Source organism: Sapajus apella, unplaced genomic scaffold (genome assembly GCF_009761245.1).
Source record: "Sapajus apella isolate SASKATOON/1434 unplaced genomic scaffold, GSC_monkey_1.0 scaffold97, whole genome shotgun sequence".
Taxonomy (NCBI): Eukaryota; Metazoa; Chordata; class Mammalia; order Primates; family Cebidae; genus Sapajus; species Sapajus apella.
Window position 1 is genome coordinate 4,352,502 of NW_022437037.1, and position 27,471 is coordinate 4,379,972.

The following is a 27,471-nucleotide window of genomic DNA, read 5'->3' on the forward strand; positions in this document are numbered from 1 at the left end:
GCCTTGAGGCTTCCGGCTCCAGCAGGCCCTGTGCCCCTGCCCAGTTCCACCCTCTCCAAATAAACGCCGCTCCTTCCTTAACCTTGCCCTGATCCCCCTGCCTCCGAGGAGCCCCCACAGGACGGCATTCAGTGGGAGACAGGGCTTCCCCGTGAAGAGGTGCTGAGTGTGTCTCCCGACTGCAACACCTGCGCACTGTGTGACCTTGAGAAAGAGCTGAGCCTCTCTGGGCCTTGTCTTCCCCAAGACCGAAGGCTGTACTGAGAGTGGCTTAGGAGGGAACTCCCGTGTATGCGGTGGACGGCTCTGCTGGGGCAGGGGTTCCAGCTCCAGTCGGCACCGCCAGCACCCCCAGGTGAGACCCCCCTGAGCCCGCGGGGTTTCAGTGTCCTTATCAGCAAACGGGGCTAAGGAGCCAGACCTGGCTCCCACGCTACCCTGCCCTGGCTGGGCACCGGACTGCCCATGGCCAATGGCAGAGGTCAGGGTGGGCTGGGGAGGGCTGGGGTTGCTCATCGTGGGGAGGGCAGACAGGACTTCACAGCACAGAGGTGGGCAGGGGTGGGGGGTGCACCTGCCTTGATCCCAGCGGGCTCAGGTGGGTCGAGTTGTGGTGAGCAGAGCTTTCCTGGCCTCCCCGCCATGCTGCTTCCTGAAGCCCAGGAAGGGCAGCACCCCCCACCACGACCCCCCACCACCCCCATCACAACTCCCAAACCATGACCCCGCAGCACGACCCCCACCACGACCACCCCATGATCCCTCACCACAACACCCACCATAATCCCCTCACCACGAACCCCCCACAATAACACCCCACTACGACCACCCCACCATAACCCCCCCACCGCGAACCCCCACCATAACCCCCCCATCACGACACCCCCACCCCCAGCCCTGAGTGGAAATGCCCCAGGGAAAAGGGCCCTGTTGGGGCCCCTGGGGAGGCCCCCAGTCCTGGGTCACTGTCAAGAAGGGTGAGAGATGGCCCGCGACGGCCCCTGGGGAACAGCAGGGGTCATCCCTGAATGCCTGGCTCCCTCTCCTCCTCCTCATCCTTCTTGGTGACCCCAAGTTCATGGTGGAGGACATGTTGGTGGACAGACAGGTGGCTACAGAGGGCCAGGGGGAAGCGTCTGGGCCTTCAGGGCAGCAGGTGACCCCGAATGTGGGGGCTGCTGTGTCTGCGCGAGGTCCACCTGTGTGCACGGGCTGTCTGCGAGGCAGGAGTCCGTGGATGTGTGTGCTGTGTGTGTCCGTGGGGGTGTTGTGTCTGTGTACCGTGTGGCCGTGGCCCTGTAGCGTGCCTGTGTGTGTCTCCGGGTGCCCATCTCGGTGGGGGGCGTGAGTGCCAGGAGCTGCGGGACTGAGTCTCGGGTCCTCTGGACTCGGCCTCCCGCCTGCTGCCGGTGGTTTGCGGGGAGGGAGCGGGAGGGGGGGGGCGGCGGGCGAACCGGAGCGCTGCGGGCCCAGCCGCGGGGGAGAGGGGGAGGGGAAGGGTGGGGGTGAGCGGGAGGGGGTCCAGGTCTCCCCGCAGGCCCCAGCCAGCGCCCTCCTCCCTTGTGGTGACCCCGGCGCGGGGGAGGAGTCGGGGGCCTCGGGGTCGCCGAGACCCGCCCAGGGCGCTCCACGCGGACTCCGGCTCCAGTGCTCCGCGCTGCCGCAGGGCGGCAAGCCTAACCGTTTTGGGCTGAACAACAAAAGCGAGAGAGAGGGAAGTTGGGGGGCGGGGGGGCGCGTTTCCCCCAACCCGCCGGGGCCGGCCGCGGGCTCGGGGCAGGTGCCGGGAGGTCGCGCGGCCGCAGCGGGGCTGCCCGGGGCCCGCAGCGCGGAGGCGGAAGCGAGTGGGTGCGGGCGCCGCGCGAGGGAAAAGTTTCCGACCCTGGAGCGAGACTCGGCTGAGAAGTTTCGGCCGCGCCAGGCGGCGCCAAAGCCAGGCCAACACTGCCCCCGCGTGGGCGCGGCGCGGCTCTGCAGCCGGCGGAGGGGCCGGGGCCCGCCGCCGCCGTCCTTGGGGGAAACTGAGGCTCAGAGAGGTTGAGGTGGGCTGCGCAAGGCCACCCCGAGGAGGGGCGGTATAATCAGGCCTGATGAGACCCGCAGGCTCTCGGGGAAGTAGAAAGCCTGGGTCAGGGGACGGGGCGTGAAAGTCCAGAAAGGGAGACGGAGGGGAGGGGGCGTCCCGGGGACTGAATCCCACTCCGGTGAATCCCGGTGGAGGCGCGGCTGCCGCGCTGTCCTCGTCCCGTCCCCGCAGAGTTCGTCTAAACTGAGCCTAGCTCTATTGCCCTTCTTCTGGAGTCAGGGCGCCTCTCCCAAAAGGCCTCCCCCACCGCACCCCAGCCGGGCCCTAAGGCCCCCCACCGGCCACCGCGCAGCCCAATCCCACCGCCTGCAGCCCCTTCCTTTGCCACTAACCAGACGCCAGGGTGTGGACTCCGTGCTATTTCCTCAGCGGCCAGGAGGTGGCGAGAAAGGCCCGGATCCCGGGCAATGGCGCGGGGCAGGGGGCCGCTGGCAGCTTCAGGGAGAGGGGCGGCGGCGCAAACTTTGTCCAGGGGGCTGGAAGGCAGGTGTGGTGGGGGCAGACCTGGCGGGCAGGGGCTTGGCGGTGGCCTGGGGTGCTGGGTCAGTGCCTGCCACCTTGTCTTTCGCCACGTCCTGATGCAAACATCCACCCCACCATCCCCAGACGAGGAGAGAACGGGAGGCCCCGGCCCCGCACACCCAGGTGTTTTGCCTTCCAGGGACCAGAGGCTGTGAACCTGGCCGGGGAAACGCATAAGACTAATACCGGGTGCTTTTCCCCGGGCTGGAGTCTGGACGCCCTCACTCCACAGTGAAGGTTAGATGGAGGCTTGGAGGCGGAGGACGGGGCGGGGCGTGGTTCTCCACCCCTAGGCTCAGTTTCCAGCAGGTGCCTACTTCAGGTGTGGGCTGATTTAGGTCGACAGAGGCTTGGTCCTAAGTTTTTGGGGTTTCTTGTTGTTTTTTGAGACAAGGTCTCATTCTGTCGCCCAGGCTGGAGCGTAGCGGTGTGATCACAGCTCACTGCAGCCTCAACCTCCTGGGGTCAGGCGATCTGCCTGCCTCAGCCTCCCAAGTACCTGGGGCTACAGGCATGCACCACCACGCCCAGCTTATTTTTGTTTTTTGATTTTTTTTGTAAAGACAGGGTCTATGTTGCTCAGGCTGGTCTTGAACTCCTGGGCTCAAGCCATCCTCCCACCTCAGCCTTCCAAAGAGCTGGGATTACAGGCGTGAACCATCGCACCCAGCATGTTCCCAGGTCTGAGGTCTGTGGCAGGGTCTCTTACTTTCCAGAAAAGGGGTTCACTTGGTACATGTCCTGGACCCCAGGGATGCCCTGTCCCCACCCCTCAGCCTCATCCAGGCTGTGTCTCCAACCCCCTTCCTTCCAGGAACCCCCAGAGACCAGCAATCAGGTACGAAGAAAGGTTTGTGGTATGAGACCTACGAGCAGGTCCCCACCACCTGGGATGCGCCTTTATTCGTGGGGCAAGGAAGGGCTATCCTCACGGCCTGGCCCTGTGTGCCCTGCGCTTGGGCTAGCAGGTGTTCACCTCTGAGCTCGATGCAGCGTTGGGGAGGGCCAGAGGAGATGGTACTCCTCGGGGCGGCCTTGCTTCAGGACCGACTGCAGCACCAGGCTGGGAAGGAAGGACTCCTAGAGTGAGACAGAGGACCAGCTGGCAGCCACCAGGACCTCAGGGCAGGGGACTGGGCCCCCAGGGCCCAGCAGGAGTCTACGCTGCAGAACCTGTTGGACAGGTTCTGCTGTCAGCCCCATTTACAAGGTGAAGAAATAAATGCAAGACCAGGCACTGTGGGAGGCAGAGGCAGGCGGATCACCTGAGGTCAGGAGTTCAAGACCAGCCTGGCCAACACGGTGAAACCCAGTCTCTACTAAAAATACAAAAATTAGCTGGGCATGGTGGGCACCTGTAGTCCCAGCTACTTGGGAGGCTAAGGCAGGAGAATCACTTGAACCCAGGAGACAGAGGCTGCAGGGAGCAGAGATTGTGCCACTGCACTCCAGCCTGGGTGACAGAGCAATACTGTATCACAAAAAAAAAAAAAAAAAAAGGAAGGAAGGAAGGAAAGATGGAAAGAGAGAGAGAGAGAGAGCACAAGAGGGAAGAAAGAAGGAAGGAATGGAAGGAAGGAAGCCACAGCCTTCGATTATGGAGCTGTGACCTGAACCCAGGCACCTGACTTAGAGGCACCCCTTGACTGCTTCACTTTGAGGGAGATGCAGGAACACAGGCCCCCCGCTGACTTGGCTCACAGGGAGGGTCCACTCCCAGCCCTGGCCACCCCACCAAACAGGGCTGCGCCCAGGGCCAGCTGCCAGCCAGGGGCTCACCAGCTTCTGGTTCCAGGAGCAAGGCTGTTTGCCCACCTGCTCCAGGAGGCCGTGGGGGTCCAAGAAGGCTTGGAGGCCCCTTCGTGGCCTCTGAGCAGCATCTTTCTTCCATGAAGAGAAGGGCAGGCTGCTGTTCATGGAGGTGTCCTCAGAAAGGTCGCCCTGTGTCTTCTGGGAGGGCCTGGAGGAGACAGGACGCCATGAGCTTCATGGACCCTGAGTCCCCGGCCCAGCCATGGCTGGCAGGGCCCTTGAGGGCCCACACTGGCAACCCTCCTGCTGCTGGGTGGGGAGGTACGTAGGCAAGGGGCAGGGAGCCCTGGCAATGTCCACAAGACCTGTCCCCTTCCCTGGAGCCTCACAGGCCAGCGCAGTGCCAGCATGAGGAGCTGGCCAGGGTCTCCTCCTTGGCCTCAGGATACAGGGCTTCGGGCAAACTCTCCAGCAATTTTCCAATGTTCCCAAACTCCTGCTCCGACACCACTGGCCGGGTGGCCTTCTGGTTCACAGTGACGTTCTGTGTGACTGCAGGAGAGAGGGCAGGGTGAGATCTCTGCCAGGGAGGAGGGCACTGGTGCCCCCACCCTCCTCTCCTCCCTCTGGCAGGCAAGGCCGGTCAGAGCCCTGTCTCCATGGCAACCCCCAGCTCCCCAGTGCCTTCTGGCTGCCTCGGGAGAAAGCTTAGGTTTTAAAACCACCTGCGTGACTGTTTGTGACTGTTTCTGTTATACCCGAGCTGTGCCTCCTGCGCACCCCCACTTGTGCTGCGGCCGGAAGCTCGGCCCCTTTCCCACAGTGGGGAGACCGCGTACCCCCATCACAAAAATCCCAGAAAGCATGCTGAGAGCGCTGAGGGGTTCAGGGAGGGCTTCGGGCTTTTCCTGCCCAATATCAGCCGTGCGGGGTGGTCTAGGGACCCTGAATTCCCCAGTGGCTGCCCCAGGATGGAAAGGGCTGGGAAGCAGCAGGCTGGCCCCACGTCCCCACGTCTCCTGGGTACCCTGCTGCCCTGGCACCATCAGAGCTCCTTATGGCCAGTGGCCGACACAGAATCATCTCCCGTAGGCACCAACTGCCATTCACGGGAAATCGTTTCTTCTAGGCTTGTACTGGCCTTGGATTCCCAAGAGGGGCTGGGGGCACTCTGGCTTCTATACATGGCTCTGTGTCACCCACACAAGCCCCTTCTGCTTCTGGGGCCTTAGTTTCCCCACCAAACACACAGAAGTGCAAAAATCACAGCTTCTAACTCCAGCTTCCTGTGATGCCAAGGGCGCTGGGTCAGATCCCTCCCACATCAGCGAAGGTCCTAGGTTTGTAGGGCATCGCCCACAGCTGGACCTTGAGGCAGGCATTTCCTGAAACTGCACGTAGTAGGTGCTCAATAAACAGCTAGAGGAAGTTGACTGTTGGAGGCCTCGGGGGCTGCTGGACCCTGAGAAGAGGCTGGGCACATGGAAGGAGGTGGAGCTTGGTCAAGGTTAGGCCAGAGCGAGAACACAGCCTTCTCCCCTGCTTAAACTCGCTGGGAGCGGCAAAACGGACACCATTACACCCAAGGCCTGGTGGTTCTTAGCTTCTTTGTTGGACCAGGCAGTGCCCACTGTCTCCAGCACAGAGAACGTTTCCTCTTCCTGGCTTTCCTGGGCACGTCCTCAGGCAGGCTTCTGAGGTCTGCCTTCATGGGTGTGGGGGGAAGATGCTTCTCATGGCATCTGGGCCTCCTCCAGCCCCTGTAGGCTATGGGGGCTGGGGAGGGGAGCAAGGGTGGGCTCGGTGGCTCTGACTACAGGTTTCAAGGGGGGCAGATATAGCCCATGGGGACTCCTTGGCAGTGAGCAGTCCAAGGTACCGCCCACCTTGCAACACCTCCGCTGGACTCTGGACCCTCTACTTGGTCCTTGAAGGTCACCCTGACACCCTCCGGGGAGGCCAGTTCAGGCTCTTCCTCGGCAGGGTCACTGACCTCCTGGCCTTTGCAAGCCGGTCCCTCACTCCGGGGACCCAGATCTACAGCCTCTCTGCCCTCCTGGCTGGAACTCTCTGGCATCTCCCCATCCTGTCTGCTTACCTGAGCATCGGCGCTCCCAGTAGCGGAGCAGAATGTCCTGCAGGGTCTCGTCAGCAAATCGCACCCGGAAAGGGCAGCGAGGCCTGGGGGGCCCTGAGCCTTTCCTGGAGGGCCTGCTGGGAGAGGAGAGAGGGGCCGGTGCTCAGAGCCCCCGCCGCATCCCAACACACATCCACCAGCCCTGGACTCGCTGTGAGATCCTAGACAAGTGGCCTCCTCTGGCCTCTGTGGCTGGATAATGCCAGTCACAGCAGCCCGCCTTGACCGAGCACTTCCCACCTGCCAGGCAGGCTCAAGCAGGCACGTACACCATTCCACCAAACGCACACGGCCCTACGACATGCTGTGATCATTCTCATTTTATAGTTGAGGAAACAGAGGCACAGAGATGATTTCAAGGTCATGCAGCCGCTAGGCGTGGAGCCAAGACCCGCATCCTGGCTCCAGAGCTGTCCTCCTTGCACATGAAGCAGTTTAGCAGAGAGAAGAATGCCAGCCCAGGAATCATGCAGTCCTGGGTTTCAGTCCTGACCTTTTTGAGCCTCAGTTTTCTTATCTGTAAAATGGGAATTGTGCCCACTGTACAGGGTTGCGAAGAAAGGAAATGGGTCATAAAAGCATCCAGCCCAGGGTCTGCAGGACCCAGAGTAAACATCACTAACTGGGAGCTGCTCCTTTTTTTTTTTTTTTAAGTCTCGCTCTGTCGCCCAGGTTGGAGTATAATGGCACGATCTCGGCTCACTGCAATCTCCGCCTCCCGGGTTCAAGCGATTCTCCTTCCTCAGCTTCCAGAGTAGCTGGGATTACAGGTGTGCGCCAACACATCTGACTAATTTTTGTATTTTTAGTAGACATGGGGTTTCACTATGTTGGCCAGGCTGGTCTGGTCTCAAACTCCTGACCTCAGGTGATCCACCCGCCTTGGCCTCCCAAAGTGCTGGGATTATAGGCGTGAGCCACCGAGCCCGGCTGAGCTGTACTTATAGTAACTGTCTATCTCAATCATGGCGCATCCCAGCTACATGACCTTCAGCAGACTATCCCCAAGTTTCCATTTGCATTTTTTTCCCTTTAAATTATAGGCAAGATAATGCCATCCTCCTGAGTTTGGTGAGTATCAGATAACTTACATGAAGCATCTAGGACATGGCCCAGCACAGGGCGTGGCCTTAATCAAGGGCATCTGTTACATGTATATTTCGTAGATAACATTGTTCCATTTATTGTTATTAATTTCAGCCTCAAGGGCAAGGCTGCGGGAGGGTCCGCCTGACCCACCTATAGCTGTACTGTTTAGGAAGGTCATGGCTGACCGTTAGTAGGCACATATTTATTATGTCTGCGTCCATCCATCAGACCGCACCTGTATGTCTGTGTAGATGCAGAGGGAATGCTTTTCATCAGCCCCTAAAGAGCCAAGCAGTCGGGAGGTGTCGGGACAGTGCCTGGCTACACGCTTTGGGACCCAGTCAGTCATCCAACAGTTGTCTGCTCAGGAACCCCCGCTGTCTGCTGGCTGCAGGGCCAGGCAAAGGCATAACCCAGCTGTGCCCGCCTGTCCGAAATCTCAGCATCTCCACTGAGCGCCACTGGAGCCTGTTCTAAGGCCCCTCAGTGTCCCCTGCAGGGCCTACCAGGGAATCTCACACACACTAAGGTGCTCAAGTATTTGCTCTGGAATATGAAAGCCTGTAACTCTGTCTCTGCTTTTGCTCACATTTGAGAGAATGAATTCCGTACAGTTATTTATTATATCTTGTGAGAAGCCATGTGCGTATTTGGCCTGATTGGCTGAAAGTTCTTGAGTTGGTAAATGTGTTGCACTTTTTTTTTTCTTTGAGACAGGATCTTGCTGTGTCACAGGATCTCGCTCACTGCAGCCTGGACCTCCCAGGCTCCAGCAATCCTTTCACCTCAGCCTCCCAAGTCGCTTGGACCACAGCCATACACCACCACGCCAAGCTAACTTTTATCATTTTTGTAGAGACAGAGTTTCACCATGTCACCCAGGCTGGTCTCAAACTCCTGGGCTCAAGCGATCCTCCTGCCTCAACCTCCCAAAGCGCGGGGATTACAGGCATGAGCCACCATGCTTGGCCATGTGTTTCATTTCTAGTTCCTACCATGATCCATCAGTGGTGTCTGCTTGGAGTACTGTGTGAGATGGAAGGGTTCTGAGGCTCAGTGGGGAAATGCGATCCATTAGTTTTGTCTGCCGTGGGTATGAGATGAGGAGGAATGATATGTATGCGACGTATTTACTCTCCCTGCTCTTTAAAGTCATGGGCAGTGCTGTCCACCCTTCACCCCTGCTTAAGCCTGGTGGAATTTTAACCTGAAGGAACTGTTCTGTCTTCTTCCCCTCCTCTGTTGAAACTATGGTGTCTAGGCCCAGGTAGGTTCCAATGCCTAAGCTCTTCTCTTACCTCCATCCCTTATTTTTCTCCCAATATTCAACACATAGTAAAAGCCAATAAAAGAGCGAGAAACGGACAAATGATGGCGGGATGGATAAAAAGATGGAACACAGGTGGGTGGGCTGATGGGTGAATACACTGATGGGTGAGTTAATGAGAGGGTCAGAATAGAACTGAACTATGGATGTATGGGTAGACAGACGAGGGGGCTGGATGATTATCCAGAGGGGTATGTAGGTTTTGGATGGCTTAATGACTAGATTAGAGATGAACAGTGTCCTGGGTTTACAAGTGGACGGAAGGATTTGCAGATGGTTGACCACTGGATCAGTGGATGGATGGACAGAAGTGTGGGAGTTTTAGATGGATGGCTGGCTAGCTGGTTAGCCAGGCAGATTAATGGATCCACAGGAGATCCGATTCGTGGGTGGGTGGGTGGGTGAGTGAATGGATGGATGGATGGTCATGGGTTCCTAATAGACGCATAGGTGAATAGAAGGATGGATGGATAGATGGAGAGATCCATGAATAGGTCGTGGAAGGCCTGGTTCATGGACAAGATGGATAAAAGATGGATGGGTGAATGGGAAAATGAATCTATTAATGGATTCATGGATGCATTCTGTGTTGGTGGAAGACCTCATTCATGGATGGGTCTATTCATAGATGAACTGGCGAGTGAATCTTGAATCGGTGGGTAGAAGACTAGATTCATGGAAAGACGAATGTAAGGATGGATGAATGGATGGACAGGTGGATAAATGGATACATTCATGGGCGAAAGAGGAAAGAAAGGAGGAACGAAATTCTCCCGTCCCTCACCACCCTACCCTTATCCTTCCCTCACTCACTGGCTGGTTTTTCCGACCGTGCTGAATTGGGGGTGATCAGCCTTCAGGGCCCCCAGAGCAGGTGTCTGTTGGAGCAAAATCTTGGTAAGACTGTCCTGGAGGTGCGGTGACTGGCCCCTTAAAGACAAACAGGCCACATCTGGCATAAATGGGCAGGTGTCCCGCCCAGGAAACATCGATGCAACCCCGTCCCCACTAAGAAGGACTGCCGCTTACCACAGGCCTGGGAAGAATGGGCAGTTGGGACGCTGCGGAGCCCCCCGACAGTGCTCTAACACACCCCTTTGATGTTGCGGTGCTGAGGATGCTGGAGCCAGATGCGGGAGGAAACAGGGTGAGCATCGGCTGGGGGACGTCCTTCCTAGGACGACGAGGAGCCGGAGCCACTGAGCGTGGCCTGCCTCGGCCTGATGGCAGACTCGCCCTCAAGGAGAGGTTGCGAGGGCCCAGCTCCCCGGCTAACACTAGCATCCTTCCGAGCCTGGGCGGCGGGGGTGGTGGGTGCGGGGACACAGGGCCCACCCCCTACCGGAAATGCCCCGGGCCCGCCCCCGGGGCCCTGCGGGGCCTCACTCAGTGGCTCGGGCTCCTCGTCTGCGCACTTGTCCCGGAGCTGGTGCAGGAACTCACGGAACCTGCTGGGGAGGAGCTCTCCTAGGAAGGCGCCCAGGAAGCTGGGGTCCTCCCTGGCCACGCCCCTCCAGGGGCACTCGCGCTCGCCTGGCCCGGGCTGCCTGGGCGCCGATGCCCGGGACGCGCCGTCCGAGAGCAGGGGCGGCAGCAGCAGGGACCGCAGCAGCTCCCGCTTCCCCGCCGCCCGCCGGGGCGCGGTGGGCAGGGCGGGCAGGCGCGGCGGGGGGCTCCCGACGCCCACCCCGGGCTCGGCGTCCCCTTCCGGCCACCAGGCGGCGCCGCCCGGCGGGGTCCTCGAGCCCCGGGGGCCCCGCGCGCCCTGGGCCGCTCGGAGCGGGGGCGGGGTCAGCTTGGGCAGCCGCGGGTGGCTGCGTAGGAAGTCGCCGTCGCCAGGGGGCCCCTTGGGCGCCACCTCCTGGGCCCCTGGGCGGGGGCGACGCCGAAACATGCTGGGCCCCGCGCTCAGCTCACCGCACCCTCGGCGCGCGTGGGTGGGGGGCGCCGGGTGAGGTGGGGTGGGCATAGTCCGGCCCCAGGCCATAGCGCCCCGGGCGGGGCAGCGCAGCGCGGTTCGGGGTGAACGCCACCGGCCCGGCGGACAGCGAGCGAATTCGGGCTAGAGCTCCCTGAGCCTCTGCCTCCTCACCTGAAAAATGGTGACGGCAAGGGTAGACAACTTTGGGGGTTGCTGTGACGTTTAAATGAGCAAGGGCATGCCAGTCTTAGAACAGCAAGCTCGGAACGGTGCCAGGCACGCTGGCCAAGCTTACACAGAGACTAGCTGCCATTCTTAGGGTTTAAAAGTTATTATTGGCCGGGCGCGGTGGCTCACGCCTGTAATCCCAGCACTTTGGGAGGCCGAGGCGGGCGGATCACGAGGTCAGGAGTTTGGGACCAGTCTGGCCAACATGGTGAAGCCCTGTCTCAACTAAAATACAAAATGTTAGCCTGGTGCGGTCGTGGGCGCTTGTAATCCCAGCTACTCGGGAGGCTGAGGCAGGAGAATCCCATGAACCCAGGAGGCGGAGGTTGCAGTGAGCCGAGATAACGCCATTGCACTCCAGCCCGGGCGACAGTGCGAGACTCTGTCTCAAAAAAAAAAAAGTTATTATTATTTAGGATTTAGTCCCAGCTCCGCCACTTCCTAGCTTTGTAACTTTGGGCAAGAGCAAGCCAAATCAGTTCTCCCTGCCTTCTCTGGGCGCTCTGGTCTGCAGAATCGGGCTAATACAGCACCTGCTTCTTTGCAGCAGTGAAATGGCATCGCCGCTGGTAGAAAGCACTTAGCTTGCATTGTGTGTGTTCAAATCGTGGAAGCTGTGACCGTCATGAGCACTCTACCAGGAATTAGGAAACCTGGAACCAGACTGAGGGAAGAGAGACCTGACCAGCAGCCTCCCAGCCCTGGTGGTGCCTCTGAGACCCCTGGGTGGGGAGCCTGAAAGAACAGATGACTTACCCCCAGCCCCCGTGCTGATTCAGTAGGTCTCTGGTGGAGCCAAAACACTTTTGGTGGTGGTTGTTAAAGAGATGAGGTCTTGCTAAGAGGGGGTCCTGCTGTCGCCGCGGCTGGAGTACAGTGGCGCCATCATAGCTCACTGCAGCCTCAAATTCTTGGGCTCCAGTGATCCTCCTGCCTCAGCCTCTTGAGTAGCTGGGACTACAGGCATACACCACCATGCCCAGCTAATTTTTTGATTTTTTGTAGAAATGAGGTAGAAATCTTTTGTATTTATGTTGCCCAGGCTGGTCTTGAACTCCTGGGCTCAAGTGATCCTCCTGCCTTGGCCTCCCAAAGTGCTGGGATCACAGGTGTGAGCCCCCACTTCCAGCCAAGACACAGACTCTTAACAGACTCCCCCTTGGGGAGGCAGAGCCCCAGTCCTTCTCCCAGCTCTGACACTAAGGGTCTCTGAGCCTGCTTCCTGCCACCACACCCCACTCCCAGATTGTTGTCAGCTGTGAGCTGGCTTCTGGGCAGTGCCACACTCACCCTGGTGGGCTTCTGGACGGGGTCCGAAAAGATCCTGTGAGTTTAGAGCTTTCTACAGGCAGGCTAGCCCTTGGGAGGGTCCATCATCCCTGCCTGGTGCCTTTCCCAGCCCCTCCCTGCTGCCTCTGGGCTGCTTCAGGGCCATTGTGATCCGCCACCTGAGGAGCAGTGGGCACTGAGGCCTAGGCGCTGAGGGTGGGGCGATTGTTCCCTGGATGCCCTGGCGGCAGATACTCAGGGCACTGGGACTCTGAGTAGGGCAGCCAGGCCTACCCCTTCCAGATCCGAGAGGCTCGGGCTGAGTGGCTCTGGAAGTAGAACTTCCACCCCAAGACCAGGCAGCCAGAATACAATGGACCTAGAAATTAACAGATCCAGCCGGGCGCAGTGGCTCACACCTGTAATCCCAGCGCTTTGGGAAGCCGAGGTGGGCAGATCACCTGAGGTCAGGCGTTCCAGACCAACCTGGCCAACATGGCAAAACCCTGTCTCTACTAAAAATACAAAAATTAGCCGGGCGATAGTGGCGTGCGCCTGTCATTTCAGCTACTCGGGAGGCTGAGGCAGGAGAATCGCTTGAATCCGGAAGGCGGAGGTTGCAGTGAGCCGAGATCACGCCATTGCACTCCAGGGTGGATAAGACTGAGACTCCGTTTCAGGAAAAAAGAAAAAAAAAAGAAACCAAGGTCTGAGTGCTAGGTGTACTCCTTGCTATTGAGATGTCATTTCTTTCAGGCAGTCTCAGTTGACAGAACAAATAAATTTCTGTATATACTATTATACACACACATATCTACAGATTTTTTTTTTTTCGAGATGGAGTCTCGCTGTGTCACGAGGCTTTAGTGCAGTGGCTCACTGCAACCTCTGTCTCCAGGGTTCAAACGATTCTCCTGCCTCAGCCTCCCAAGTAGCTGGGATTACAGGCGCTTGCCACCACACCTGGTTAATTTTTCGTATTTTCAGTTGAGACAGGGTTTCATCGTGTTAGCCAGGATGGTCTTGATCTCCTGAACTTGTGATCCACCCGCCTCAGCCTTGCAAAGTCCTAGGATTACAGGTGTGAGCCACTGTGCCCGGCCCCATCTATAAATATTCCGATAGGTAACCATCTGTACTTATAATAAGCTCCAATGCCATGCTGACATCTCCAGCTCTACTTGATTACGCACGTCATTTGAGACTCTGTCTCAAAAGAAATAAAAGAAATTAACAGACCCACTTTCAAGTCCATGGTGTGCTGTTTTGCTGTGCGATGCTGGACAAATGTCTTCTTTCCCAGCGCTCCCTGGGCCTTAACTGTGACTCTTGGCTGGGAGAGGGCCGAAATGAAGCTCACAGTATTGTGAAGCCGGGGTGGGCGGCAGGGGTCATTTAGATGAGTATTTCACTGCCGTGGCATGGTTTTATAATTTGGAAATGCAAAAATGACTTTGTAATTCAAATAACAGAGTGATTCACTAGAGGACGCATCGCCAAAGACGTGTTCTGTTTTCTGTCAATGCTTCTTCCCAGGGATGGAGGGACACACTTTCTTGGACAGCTAGAATATTGAGTGGGGGAGGGAGATATTTTTGTTTGTATTTCATGGGTATGTGACTTTTTTTTAATGGCTGAGAAACACCAGATTAACTAGATGGTTTCTAAGGAGCCCTCCAGCCCTTGCGCTCTGCAAACATTCATCAAGCAACTACTATGTGCTAGACTTGGGAATTCAGAGATGCCGGAGGCTTTGAGGTCAGGGAGTTGGCTGGCCCTGGGAAGGCCTTGGAGCATGGGTGTGGGGAAGGGGCTTTCTCTTCTGTTGACAGGAAATAAGATAGGACTGGATTTTTAGGCAGGCAGCGCTGGGGTCAGAGCTGCCCACTGACAGAGGATGGCAGACACTCCAGCAACTGAACTTGTCCGGGACCAACCCCCTTTGCTTACACACATAGAAAATGAAGCTGAGAGAGGGGCTCAGACCAGGGGTAGCAGTTGTGACCCTAGAATAATCTAGAGCGGATGCCAAGTAATATGCACATACACAAATTCCGGGGACTCAATGCAGATGGGACGTTTTGGCGTCCCCTTCCTCCTGTAGCTTTCACGACATTTAGAGCAAACGCACTTTAAGCACCTTCTGTGTGCAACGCCCAGAGGAAGGCATTGCAAATCTGACACCAGGATTTTATTAATTGATTGATTGATTGAGACGGAGTTTCACTCTCGTAGCCCAGGCTGGAGAGCAATGGCGAGATCTAGGCTTACTGCAACCTCCACCTCCCAGGTTCAGGTAATTCTCCTCCCTCAGCCTCCTAACTAGCTGGGACTACAGGCCTGCACCACCACGCCTGGCTAATTTTGTATTTTTAGTAGAGACACGTTTTTGCCATGTTGGCCAGGCTGGTCTCAAACTTCTGACCTCAGGTGATCTGCCCACCTCGGCCTCCCAAAGTGCTACGATTACAGGCGTGAGCCACCGCACCCAGCCTACACCAGGATATTATTATTATTATTATTATTTGGGATGGAGTTTCGCTCTTGTCGCCCAGGCTGGAGTGCAGTGGTGCGATCTTGGCTCACTGCAACCTTCACCTCCCTGGTTCAAGCAATTCTTCTGCCTCAGCCTCCTGAGTAGCTGGGTCTACAGGCACCCGCTACCACGCCGAGCTAATTTTTGTATTTTTAGTAGAAATGGGGTTTCACCATATTGGCCAGGCTGGTCTGGAACTCCTGACCTCGTGATCCACTCACCTTGGCCTCCCAAAGTGCTGAGATTACAGGCGTGAGCCACCACACCCTGCCAACACCAGGATATCATTAATAGTTTAAGACAAATAAACTTAAGATGAATATTGTCCTTATAACAGCTCCATTTCCTGAGAACCCACTGCAGGTGCTGAGCTGAAGGCCTGACGAGCAATGCCCCACAAGTTTAACCCTCAGAATAGCAGAAGTGGAGTAATGATTACATTGCTCAAATTATTTTTCTGGCAGGAGACTGAAGCTCTGAGACGTTAACAGGATCTACCTACCTGCAAGCTCCTGATTCCATCACTGCCGCCTCAGAGATAGCTCCAGAATTTGTGTATGGGAGGAGCCTAGGGAAGGGCCACCCTTTTGGAATGGAAAGTTCATGGGCTTGCTCTACTTATTTCTGGTGGGAATCCCATGGCACTGCCAAGAGTATTTCTTTTTATTTATTTTTGAGGGGTTGGTATTATTTTAAGATGCTACTGGAGATGGGTGGATTTGAGGTCCAATGGCTTTTTTTCCTCCTTTTACTCAAAACTAAAACTCGTTTTTAGAAGTCCAGCCAGCAGCCTCCAAATGAATTTCATCCGTGCTGGGGACTGGGAGAGGGCGATGCTGTGGCTCTCTTCGGTCCCGGAGGACCTTCCAGATTCACCAAAGTTAAGTTAGTCAAGTTTTGAGCTGTAACCTGTGTTGGGCGCAGTAGCTCACGCCTGTAATCCCAGCACTCTGGGAGGCCAAGGTGGAAGCCTCGCTTGAGGCCAGGAGTTCAAGATCAACTTGGGCAACAGGGTGAGACCCCCGTCGCCAATTTTTTTCCTTTTTTGAAGAAGTCAAGTTAGGCTGGGCACGGTGGCTCACGCCTGTAATCCCAGCACTTTGGAAGGCAGAGGCGGATGGATCACTTGAAGTTAGGAGTTCAAGACCAGCTCGGCCAACATGGTGAAACCCCATCTCTACCTCTACTAAAAATACAAAAATGACTTGTGTGTGGTAGCGCATGCCTGTAATCCCAGCTACTTGGGAGGCTGAGGCAAGTGAATCGTTGGAACCTGGGAGGTGGAGGTTGCAGTGAGCCAAGATCATGCCACTGCACTCCAGCCTAAAAAAAAAAAAAAGTTAAACTATTTTTAAAAAGAAGTTGGCTGGGCGCGGTGGCTCAGGCCTGTAATCCAGCACTTTGGGAGGCCAAGGTGGGCGGATCACAAAGTCAGGAGTTCGAAACCAGCCTGGCCAACATGGTGAAACCCCTTCTCTACTAAAAAAATACAAAACTTAGCTGGGCGCGGTGGCCAGTGCCTGTAGTCCCAGCTACTTGGGAAGCTGAGGCAGAATTGCTTGAACTCGGGAGACAGAGGTTGCAGTGACCCGAGATCGCGCCACTGCACTGCAGCCTGGGTGACAGACCAAGACTCCGTCTCAAAAAAAAAAAAATTCGGAGTCCACGGGGCGTGGCGAGCTGAATGGGGGGCGGGGCCAGTCGTGGTCCCGCCCCGGGAGACCGGAAGTGACGTAAGCGGACAAAGGCAGCGCGCGCCGCGAGCTGTCGCGTCTGGTCGGAGCCGCGGTTGGCTTGTCGGTTTTCGCCGCCGCCGCCCTCCGTTCCTGTTCCCCATCCTCTTCTCTCGGTCCTGGGAGCCCCTGCCCGTAGTGAGTAGCGCAAGGCGATGCGAAGGGGAGGCAGCCGCCGGGAGCGGGGAGGCCGCGACCCCAACTGCTTCGGCGCCCCGAGGACCCCGGCTCGTCACGTGACCCGGCGCGAGCGCGCGGGCCGGCCCGGACCCCACGTGCGCGTCCCCAAGAGGTCCGCGGGCCGCACCTGGCAGAGACTACGGAGCGGTCCACGAGTCGGTACAGGAGGAAAGTCGAGGCACCCAGGGCACTCCCCACCGCGATCCCCAGACCGCAGCAAATCCCTTTCTTTGAGCCTGTTTCTCCTCCGAGAAACAGGGATTTGGAGAGCGCCCATTTGGAGGATGGGTGGGAGGAATCGGTAGAATGCCCAGTTCAGAGCCTGGCACAGTTAAGTGCCCGTTGCATAGAAGTTGCTGTCGTATTTAACCTTGGGGTCCTGCCCCAGCGCCAGCCTGACACAGGTGCAGCTCAAATGACAGCTGTCGCCAAGAGCCCTTGTGGCCAAGGTCAGCCCATCTGCAGGGAGGCTGCCATATCGAAAAGCCCAGGCTTTGCTGCCCACCAACTGTGGGATCTCTCCCTCTAGACTTTGCTTTTTCCTCTGTACTATAAGGGATTGCCACAGCTGGTGTCAGAGGCCTTGACAGCGGGAAGGGACAGTGTAACCGGTGGCTGTGGTGTGTAGAATGATTGCCAATGAGATAGGATGAGCCTCTGGGAGGAATCAGGGCTGGGATCAGGAGCCTGGATTCCCTCCTTAATTCTGTTCTTGGCTTCCTGTTTGTATGTTTAAAGACACATCACTTCCTTTAGTGTGCTGGCTTTTCTCTCTGTAGCATGGGGACTGTGGGGGGCTTGGAAATATGCATGGAGTGTTCTGGTGGAGGCCGGAAGCCCTGGGATCACAAGGATAGCATCTGAAAAAGCTTGGTGGGGGTTCTGCGCTTTATGGCAGAGGAAGCTCTCCCCCCTCCTGCTGATTTGCAGAGCTGTTTGAGTATGCTGAACTGGCCACCCAGCATACCAGTAATAATCCCCTAGGGTGTCCAGCAGCTCAGTTTCTGTGGCATTCTAAAGCATTTTTCGCATTGGTTCCTCACAGTGGGCAGAGTTGACAAGAATCTCATTTGACAGAGATTTCTAAGCTCAAGAGAGAATATGTGCCTGGCACTGTGCAAAGCAGCTTCAGCTTTTCATATGCACCTTGAATCACGGCCTTTCTGTAAAGTCCCATCTTATAGCTAACCTGAGGAATGGTGAGGTTTAATGTCTTATCTGAGCTTACGCAGCCAGTGAGCAGAGCCGAGATTGAGATCTGGTTCGTCTGACTCCATCAGAGGCTTGGCTGGTTTTTCAACATACCCCCTATTTTGTCTTCTTCCCTCCCTTTCTCCCTTTCTTTCTTTTTCTCAGAGCACTCTGCCGTTGTGGCCGGCTGCTGTCCACAGAGATGCAGGGAGGATGGGCTCTGTCTACTAGGTTGTGGGAGGGTGTAGGTAACTTTCAGGCAGGCTTTTCCTTAGAGATTTACATGAGGACGATGAGATGAGATGATGCGGGTGACAGTTTCAGCACCATTTTCTTCCATGGGTCCTAGGAGCAGAGACGCAGTAGCTGGACAGCTGCCTGGGTCTGAACACCTTGGCAGGGAGGGGGCGGCAGCGGCCAGGTGACAGTGAAGGATGTAGGATCGCATTTACTGGCTGAGCAGGCATCTACCAGGCGTGAGGGGTGTCTCTTCCTCGCTCAGCTAGCCTAGAGTGCACACCAAGCCAGGCTGTGCCCCTGGCCCCCTTCCAGGCCGCACAGCCCCGTGCGTCTCACTGTGCTCCCACTGTGCTCCGGAGTGTAGCAGGACCTCCTGCGGTGGCCCCCCTCCCCACCTTCTCTGTTCTCTCTGACTCTTAGGGACCTCCTCCTGCCCCACTCCAGTTTGGACACCAGGAGGCAGAATGTAGCCAGGACCTCGGGAATCACCTTTATTTATGAATCGGCTGTTAGGGCAGATGTCAAAGCCAGGCAGGCGATTTCCCGGCCTAGATGTGCCTCCCTGGCTTGTTTCTAGAATTTGCGTGTCAGTGGCATTCTTGTAAATTTGATTATTCAGGGGACCTTGACATTTAAAGGAATCACGTTACAAGGCTTTTGGTAAAGCACAAAATTACATTGTCGGTAACAGCCTTCAGTATTACCAGCTTTGAATGGCTGGGCTTTTGTCTGTAGGATTTTCTTAGACGTGAAAAATGGCTTTAGCTGCACAAAGCCCATTCTTTCATTATTCAGCAGCCAATTAGCAAATGCCCACCTGGTATCCGGCCCTGGGCTAATGGTGTACAAGGTAATGTCTCTGCCACCAGGAAGCTTGCATTCTGGGAGAGGAGGCAGACGGAGTACAGCCTGGTAAGTGTTTGGCCCCAGATTTATTCTGTTCATCTGATCAGAAGTGAACTACCTGTGTTTTGTGGGCAGCTGGAGCAGCGCGATGATAAATCTCAATGTTGCCACTGCTCTCTAGGAGCTCCCAGGCCAGGCAGGAGATAGGATTGAATACAAAACCTTCAGTTCACCAGGACTGGTGGGCGGGGGGAGGGAGACAGGGCTGCTGTGTCACCACGCTCCAGTCTAAATGGGAATGGTGCTAGCATGGTGGGGAAGAGAAGTATTTCATTTTTTAATCTTTGTCTTTAATTTTCCCAGCCACCAAGCGTCCAAGCATTTTTGTTTTTTGAGACAGGGTCTCGCTCTGTTGTCCAGGCTGGACTCGAACTCCTGGGCTCAAGCAGTCTTCCCACCTCAGCCTCCCAAAGTGCTCAGATTATAGGCATGAGCCACTGCACCCAGCTAGAGAGCAGCTTTGAATGGCATCCCCTCTGGGTGACTGATGGAGGGCTGTGACGTGGTTGTTACAGTGCCTACTGGCAGAGGGGCAGGCAGCCCACTTGACCTGGGTCCTTACCCCATCAGACCATAGCCACATAAGCAGCCGCCAAAGCCAGCTACATAGTGACATTCAGGTTGGTGGCCCTTTTTCCTGTCGGCCACCCTGGCACATCTAGCAGTCTTGAGGATTGGCACTTCTGGTGGAAACAAGAATTCATTCTTCTTTTTTTTTTGGACACAATGTTTCACTCTTTCCCAAGCTGGAATGCAGAGGCACAATCATGGCTCACTACAGCCTCGACCTCCCAGGCTCAAGTGATCCTCCCACCTCAGCCTCCCTAGCAGCTAGGAGGTACTGGAATTTGTGTGTTTTTGATAGATACAGGGTTTCTAAGCCGCGGGCTGCTTTCTCCTTCCAGCAGCGTTGTTCCCAGTGCTGGGACACCAGTGTGGGAGCTTTGTGGTCAGCTTGAGGAAAGGGTGTATGTGGAATATTTAGAACCAAAGTCCTTCCCAGCCTGCTGCCCCAGAGGGCTCCCTGATAGGGGCAGGGATTGCAGCCTTTCTTCATTGTGGCCCAATCCCTTGTGCGTGAACAGGGAAGTAAGGGGTCAGTCTGTGAGCTACAGATTCTTCTTCTCTTCAAGAATCAGAAGAGGGAAGCCAGAAGCAGTGGCGTATGCCTGTAATCTCAGCTACTCAGGAGGCTGGGCAAGGAGGATGGCTTGAGCCCAGGAGTTTGAGGCCAGCCCAGGCCACATAGCAAGACCTCATCTCAAAAAAAAAACAGAATCTGAAGAGAAATTTAAGCGGCTTCTCTTTGGGCACAGCCAAAGGGTTCTACTAAGGGTGAGATGACCCAGTCACAGATCTAAGAAGAGCTGAACCCTGGTAGGGCACATGGGTCTCATCAGCTCTCTTCTGGTACCTCAGAAAGCTGGCGTGTGGCTTTGTGAAGAAAGCTCAGATCTGCTGAAGAAGCCAGGCACAGGGATGGAGAGGAGGCCCTGTCCCATCTGTTCTCACAGCCACAGCGGGCCTTTCCCTGGTGCCCCCACTGGCTGGCTGGGTCTCTGGAAAAGGCTGATCAGTTACGGAAGCAGAAGTGCATCCATTAGAGATATTCTTGAGCTGGCTGGCCGGATGGGCCTGCTGCTTCTGGAAAGTTCCTTCTCTCTCTTTTTTTTTTGGCAGGGGGGTGGGAGGTGGGAGACAGAGTCTGGCCCTGTTGCCCAGGCTGGAGTGCAGTGGTGTGATCTCGAACTTCCACCTCCTGGGTTCAAGCAATTCTCCTGCCTCAACCTCCTGAGTAGCTGGGATTACTGGCGCCCACCACCATGCCCGGCTAATTTTTGTATATTTAGTAGAGATGGGGATTCGCTATGTTGGCCAGGCAGGTCTCGAACTCCTGACCTTGTAATTCTCCTACCTCGTCCTCCCAAAGTGCTGGGATTACAGGTGTGAGCCACTATGCCCGGCCAGAAAGTTCCTTCTCTTTCAGGACAGGTTCAGAACACACTGTTGCGCTGGGGGCTAATAACAAATGTGGCCAATGAAAGTTTTTGACCCGCACTGGCCAGTAATCCCAACACCTTGGGAGGCCAAGGCAGGTAGATCACTTGCAGCCAGGTGTTTGAGGCCAGGCTGGGCAACATGGCAAAACTCCGTCCTTTTCTACAGAAAATAAAAAATTAGCCAGGTGTGGCGGTGTGTGCCTGTAGTCCCAGCTACCCTGGAGGCTGAGATGGGAGGATCACCTGAGCCATACTGTAGTCTGGGTGACTGAGTGAGACCCTTTCTCAAAAAAAAAAAAGGAGAAAATTCTCCAGCTTTGCTTGTGTTTTCTTTCTCTTTTTGCTCGTAGTCTGTGAGTCGCTTCCCGAAGGCCTCGTGCTCCTCCTCGGGGCATTTTCCCGTTTCCCCCTGCCTACTTCTCTTGAAGCCCCTGAAGCATTCCTGGTCTTAGGGTTTTCAGCTTTTCGTTGTGTTTGAGGACTGCACAGAGTTCCGCATCTGGACTCTCCCGTGTTGACCCTGTAGCTCCAGGGGTCAGGCAGACAGTCTTGGACCTACGATTCGTCAGCGTTGGCGTTAGGCGTTTGCTAGAAACCCCCTGCTCTCCTGATGTGTGGAGGCAGCGTGTGCAGGGCGGTGAGCTCCAGCTCCCAGTCAGCCGCGTGTCTTCCACGGAGGATATTTCCCCTTTACCATGGGTTTATCAGGACGGAGCAGCAGCTGCTGCTGGAATTCCTACCTACCACTCCTGCTCTTTGTCCTGTGTCAACTACCACAGGGCCACTGCCATCCCCACTCTGCCTCCAGATCAGGCCCTGGTGCTGTGGGAAACACATCAGCTGAGAGTTGGTGCCCGGCGTGCACTCGGACCGCTGCGTGCACTCGGATCGCTGTCATCCAGGCCCCATCTGCCCTTCCGAGCTCTTTCCACACTGCCCTCCCCCTTCCACTCTCCGCCCTCTGATGGCCCATGCTGTCACTGCCACTCCTTCTGTCACGGCCACTCCCTCATGCCCCACCCCTCCAGCACTCCCCATCCTTTGATGCCCGGCTGGGGCTGCCTCCTCCAGGCCGCTGCCCCGTTGCTGTTCAGGAAGGATTCCTCTGCCCTTTATGGCTCCATGAGAATCCTTCTGTTTCTGCTCTGTATTTTTGTTCCCCTTTTGCCTTTGTCTGTCTTTCTGGACTGGAGCTCTCCAGGGGTCTTGGCAGCCCTCACCACCACTAGAATAGCACCTAAGCGTGGCGCGTCTTGGTGACAGCACTGTGCCTGGGGGAAGCCTCTGGCAGGCTGGCCGCCCGTGGAGCCTGGAGCTGCCGAGCTGTCATCCTGTCCTGAAGGGCAAGGTGGGCCTGGGCTCTGCTGCCAGGACCCAGCTGAGGCTTTCTGCTTCCCTCCTTCTGCCATGGCAACGGCCTCCTCGTCTCCTGCCATCTCCACCGCTGCCAGCACAGGCTTCAGAAGCACCCATCTTCCCGGGTCACTCTGCTGAGCCTCAGGGTGGTTCGAGCTCGTTGCCCTGTAGGGTGCAGTTGAAATTGCTGGAGTTGACCTGTGAGACCAGGAGCTTGCGGCTCGAGCGCTGACCGACCTTCCCTCCGGGAGCCGTGCCGTTCCTGCGCCTGCTTGGCCTACTCTTGCCCATCCACCAGCTTCAGCTTCCACATCACCTCCTCAGGGAGGCCTTCCCTGCTCCCCACACCTGTGGCCACTTCCTGCCGCTGGGCTCTGCTGGCACTCGTGCGCCTCCTCTGCAGGCCTCCCGGCAGGTGTGGTTATATCTGTAGTGTTGTTTTCTGCCTGGCTGTCTGCCTGGTTCACAGCCCGGCGCCTGGCACACTCCCCACTCCTCGCCAACGGAAGACTGGACCCGATGGCAGGTTGTTGCTGTGCTCGGAGCCAGAGGAAGGCAGGTGTGGGAACTTCCCCGGCCCTCCCAGGGTCGCTGGTGCTCTCTTCTTTGTGGTCATCTTTACTGATCAGGGTTTTCTTTTCCCAGAAGCCACTGAGTCAGGTGCCATATAGAGCATGTCAAGAACTTGAAGCCAGGCCAGGCACAGTGGCTCACACCTGTAATCTCAGCACTCTGGGAGGCCAAGTGGGAGAATCTCTTGAGGCCAGGAGTTCAACACCAACCTTTGTAATGTAGTGAGACCCCTTCTCTATAAAAAACAATTAGCCAGGCATGGTGGCACACAACTGTAGTCCCAGCTGCTCCGGAGGGTAGGGTGGGAGAGTCGCTTGAGTTCTGGAGTTGGAGGCTGCATTGAGCTATGATCACGCCACTGCACTCCAGAAAAAATGAAAATATTAAAAAAGAACTTGAAGCCAGGACTTGGGGTGGGTGCTCTGCTTGCAAAACACAGAAGATGCTGTTATCCAAGGGGTTGAAGCAGATTCGGGGATCCTGGACTTCCCCCTGCATGGGCAGGACGTGGGACTCATGAAGCTGGTGTGAGCCTGGCCCTCTGCCCCGGGGGCCTTTCTGCCAGGTCCCTGGACCGGCTGACTCACATCCTCTTCCTTACCCAGCAGAGTCGCAGTTGCTGATCGTCGTGCTTGAGCAGAGCCGTGGTTGGTGACAGCATGACGAGCGAAGTGATAGAAGACGAGGAGCAGTTCTATTCCAAGGCCAAGACGTACTGGAAGCAAATCCCGCCCACAGTGGACGGCATGCTTGGGGGGTATGGCCGCATCTCCAGCATCGACATCAACAGCTCCCGGAAGTTTCTGCAGAGGTTTTTGAGGGTAGGCAGGTCTGGCGTGCTCTCCAGGAGGAGAGGCTGTGGCTCTGGTGGCACTGCCGAGTCTGTGTGGGATGCCACCTTTCACATGTAACACTGCAGGGCCATTGGCTATCTCTTGGTACCTACCCCAAGGCCTTGAGGAGCTGGGCTGGGTGGGCACACTGGGGTCTCTTCTAGATTGTGGACTTAGCCTCAAGGTTACCAGACAGGAGTTGGCTCTTAGGCAGAATTGAGGTGTACGAATTGGGCAAACTTCTCTGCACCTGTTGGGTTTTGCCAGGGAGGAAACCCCTGCTCTCCTGCCATGTCCACAGGTGTTTGGGCTGAGGGTGTTGGCCATTCTGGATGAAGACTCCTAGCTACATGCCATGGTTTCCACCCCTCCCCTCCACCCCCAGCCTTTTCTGTACCAGGCTGGGACCCCCAGGCCCGGAGCCTCCCACCTCCTTGTCTCTCACGGCTGGCACCGGAGGCTCTGATCGCCAGCTACTCCACCCAGTGCCTCCCCCTCCACGTTCCCTCCCTGCACCCTTGTTCACCAGTTGCCCTGCCTCCATTCTCCCTGCTCTGCTCTGCCCTCCCGTCATTTACCTGGAGACTCAGGAGAGATTCATGCACCTGTCCAAGTTACCACCTTCAGGTGGAAATGAGCTTTCATTTTAGAAATATGTGGCCCAGGGCTGGGGCGGTGGCTCACTCCTGTAATCCCAGCACCTTGGGAAGTCAATGTGGGAGGACTGCTTGAGCCCAGGAGTTTGAGACCAACCTGGACAACAGAGTGAGGCCCCGTCTCTACAGAAAATCCCCGCCCCCCCAAAAAGAAAGAGCTGGGCATGGTGGCACATGCCTGTAGTCCCAGCTACTCAGTGGGAGGATGGCTTGAGCCCAGGACTCCAAGGCTGCAGTGAGCCATGATCGCACCACTGCACTCCAGCCTGGACAACAGAATGAGATCCTGTCTCTACAGAAAGTTTCAAAGATAAAGGAAGGTGTGGCCCAGCAGTGTGTCCTACAGGCTCATCCTCTCAAATCAGGACTTGGTGCAAGCTGGCAGCCAGCACAGACCTCCCACCAGTGCTTGGCTTGTGCAGTTCTGACTTGAGTCTAAGCCCCAGGGCTCCTGAGGAAGGGCCCTGTGTGCGGTGACAGGGTCCCTCTAGGTTATGTCCCTCTGATAGGTTATATGCCTCTGCTTTTTAGGAAGGCCCGAACAAGACAGGAACTTCCTGTGCCCTGGACTGTGGAGCAGGCATTGGGAGGATCACCAAGCGGCTGCTCCTGCCGCTGTTCAGAGAGGTGGATATGGTCGACGTCACGGAAGACTTCCTGGTTCGAGCCAAGACTTACCTGGGGGAGGAGGGCAAGAGGGTGAGGAACTACTTCTGTTGTGGGCTCCAGGACTTCACCCCAGAGCCCGACTCTTACGACGTGATCTGGATCCAGTGGGTGATAGGTGAGGGTCCCACCGCCTTTCCCTGCCCACCTGTCTGTCTCCTGCCCCTCGGGTTCCCCAGAAGGTGTCAGGGACCGGGGCTCTGTGCTTCTGCAGCAAGTGGGCCAGTGAGGATTCCCCGATCCCCCCATGCCCACCCCCACCCCGTGCTTCCCAGCACCGAGGACAGACTCGGCCTGAAAGGTAGATTTCCTCCTTCAGGTTTTGCTTCATCCATCTGGGTGCAGTTTTTTGTTGAAAAAGCTTTAATGGCCAGTAACTTACTGCGTTCAGAGAAGTGCAGGTGTTTCATAAGGGTTTTATTTTTAGTAAGACGAAAAGTTGAAGCTTTGGTATCTAGCCCTGTACCCTCTTAGCCTAACGGCACACCTCGAGTGCTGTGCCCTGGGTTGCTGACCGGAGGCAGGCCACTCCTGAGGCGGCAGCACAGGCCTGCTGTGGACACTCTAGGTCTGGCCTTGTATTTTGTGGCCTCAGCGGCCACTGTGGGGACTTCTAGGGTGGAGAAGGTCATCTGTCTGGGAGCCCCTGCAATGCCAAACTCTACCCGGGGTTCACTCCTCTGATTGAAGCCTGGTTGGGGGATGGGGGAGTCATGGTGTGTAGGTATCAGGCAGGGCTCGGAAGTCACCCCAGCAAGTTAAATTCTGGCTTAATGTGTGTCTTTAGAGAGATGACCTCTGAACCAGTTTCCTCTTCTATGGAATGGGGTTTAGTAAACCTGTTGGGACTGCTGAGAGCCAGTGAGGCCATGAGTGCACATAAAATGCTGGGCACCGACAAAGGGCTGAGTGGGGCTGGGAACTACATCCCATCCAGTGGGCGACATAACGCTTGCATCGTGCCCGGTAACCTTGCCTCTGCCCTCCCCAGGCCACCTCACCGATCAGCACCTAGCTGAGTTCCTACGGCGCTGCAAGGCCAGCCTCCGCCCCAACGGTATCATCGTCATTAAAGACAACATGGCCCAGGAGGGCGTGATCCTGGATGATGTGGACAGCAGTGTGTGCCGGGACCTGGACGTGGTCCGCAGGATCGTCTACAGCGCAGGCCTCAGCCTCCTGGCCGAGGAAAGGCAGGAGAACCTCCCTGATGAGATCTACCACGTCTATAGCTTTGCCCTGAGATGAGCCGGGGCTGGCAGGAGGAACTGAGGAACCACAGCTCGGGTGGGGGGAGCTGGCAGCTGGGCAAGATCCAGGCGCCATGCTGGCGGTTCATGAGTGTCAAGGCGCCACTAAATATAGCTGTCTGCCGTCCACTCATTATGCAGGCTTTTCTTCAGAAGGCAAGGTGGGACCTGGTGGGGAGGGTGAGACGGGAGCCCAGGCCCCTCTGCCCTGTGAGATGGGGTTGGGTGGTAGGGGCTCCAGGTCCCTCTATGCGGGAATACGGTAGTCACACCAGTAGCCGATTTCCCGGGCCCCCAGCCTGGCCTTCCAGCCATGGGCCTGGCTGCCTGAAGAGGAAGGGAACAACCCCCAGCTTGGTTGTTGGGGACTTGAAGAAATGTGGTCTTTACCTAGGGGGACGGACAGAGCTGGGCTGGTGGAACCCATGGGTGCTGCCCGATGGTGATGTGGTTGGGGTGCTCACATGCCAAGTCCTATTTGGCAGTGGAGACCTGGGGACTTTAGAGCGTTACAGCAGCCTGCAGCAAGGGAAGATGCCCATAGCCTCACTCTTCTCTGGGCTTGAGGCTGCTCCCTGACAGGCATTTAAAGTAAAAAATAAAATGGGGGCTGGGCACTGGCTCACGCCTGTAATCCCAGCACTTGGGAAGGCCAAGGTGGGCGGATCACCTGAGGTCAGGAGTTTGGGACCAGCCTGGCCAACATGGTGAAACCCGTCTACTAAAATACAAACATTAGCCAGGTGTGGTGGCGGACACCTATAATGCCAGCTACTCAGGAGGGTGAGGCAGGAGAATCGCTTAAACCTGGGAGGCGGAAGTCGCAGTGAGCTGAGATCGCGCCATTGCACTCCAGCCTGGACAACAGAGTGAGACTCTGTCTCAGAAAAAATAAAAATAAAATGGGACCCCCACAGTGTGGGGCCCTGGCCAGTCTGGAGTGGTGCTTCTTTGCAAAGACTTGGAAACAAACCCCAAACACAGCTTCTCCTCTCATCTGCCGCCTCCTACCTTACCCAC

The 27,471-nt window shown here is 56.6% G+C and overlaps 2 protein-coding genes across 16 annotated transcripts; one reads left to right on the top strand and one right to left on the bottom strand.

Moving 5' to 3' along the window:
* Positions 1 to 3,156: 3,156 nt before the first annotated feature.
* On the bottom strand, positions 3,157 to 11,221 carry CUNH9orf50 (chromosome unknown C9orf50 homolog). 9 transcript variants are annotated; one of them, XM_032257547.1, is made up of 7 exons: positions 10,300 to 10,822; positions 9,943 to 10,087; positions 9,727 to 9,843; positions 6,459 to 6,574; positions 4,750 to 4,912; positions 4,424 to 4,568; positions 3,157 to 3,671 (listed from the first exon to the last, which is right to left on the bottom strand). In XM_032257547.1, the coding sequence occupies exons 1-7, from the start codon at positions 10,805 to 10,807 to the stop codon at positions 3,570 to 3,572; spliced, it is 1,296 nt and encodes a 431-aa protein (XP_032113438.1). In that variant the 5' UTR covers positions 10,808 to 10,822; the 3' UTR covers positions 3,157 to 3,569. The 9 variants fall into 9 exon arrangements, 8 of the variants coding, with proteins under 8 accessions (XP_032113438.1, XP_032113435.1, XP_032113441.1 ...); XM_032257544.1 differs by having other exon boundaries at positions 3,157 to 3,688; positions 4,388 to 4,568; XM_032257550.1 differs by having other exon boundaries at positions 3,464 to 3,688; positions 9,943 to 10,033.
* A 5,382-nt stretch (positions 11,222 to 16,603) lies between these two features.
* NTMT1 (N-terminal Xaa-Pro-Lys N-methyltransferase 1) lies at positions 16,604 to 26,585 on the top strand. Of its 7 annotated transcripts, XM_032257554.1 has the most exons (5): positions 16,604 to 16,738; positions 19,007 to 19,123; positions 23,652 to 23,867; positions 25,067 to 25,319; positions 26,193 to 26,585. In XM_032257554.1, the coding sequence occupies exons 3-5, from the start codon at positions 23,706 to 23,708 to the stop codon at positions 26,447 to 26,449; spliced, it is 672 nt and encodes a 223-aa protein (XP_032113445.1). In that variant the 5' UTR covers positions 16,604 to 16,738; positions 19,007 to 19,123; positions 23,652 to 23,705; the 3' UTR covers positions 26,450 to 26,585. The 7 variants fall into 7 exon arrangements, with proteins under 7 accessions (XP_032113445.1, XP_032113444.1, XP_032113448.1 ...); XM_032257553.1 differs by lacking the exon at positions 19,007 to 19,123; XM_032257557.1 differs by lacking the exon at positions 19,007 to 19,123 and having other exon boundaries at positions 23,652 to 23,803.
* The last annotated feature ends 886 nt before the right edge of the window (positions 26,586 to 27,471 follow it).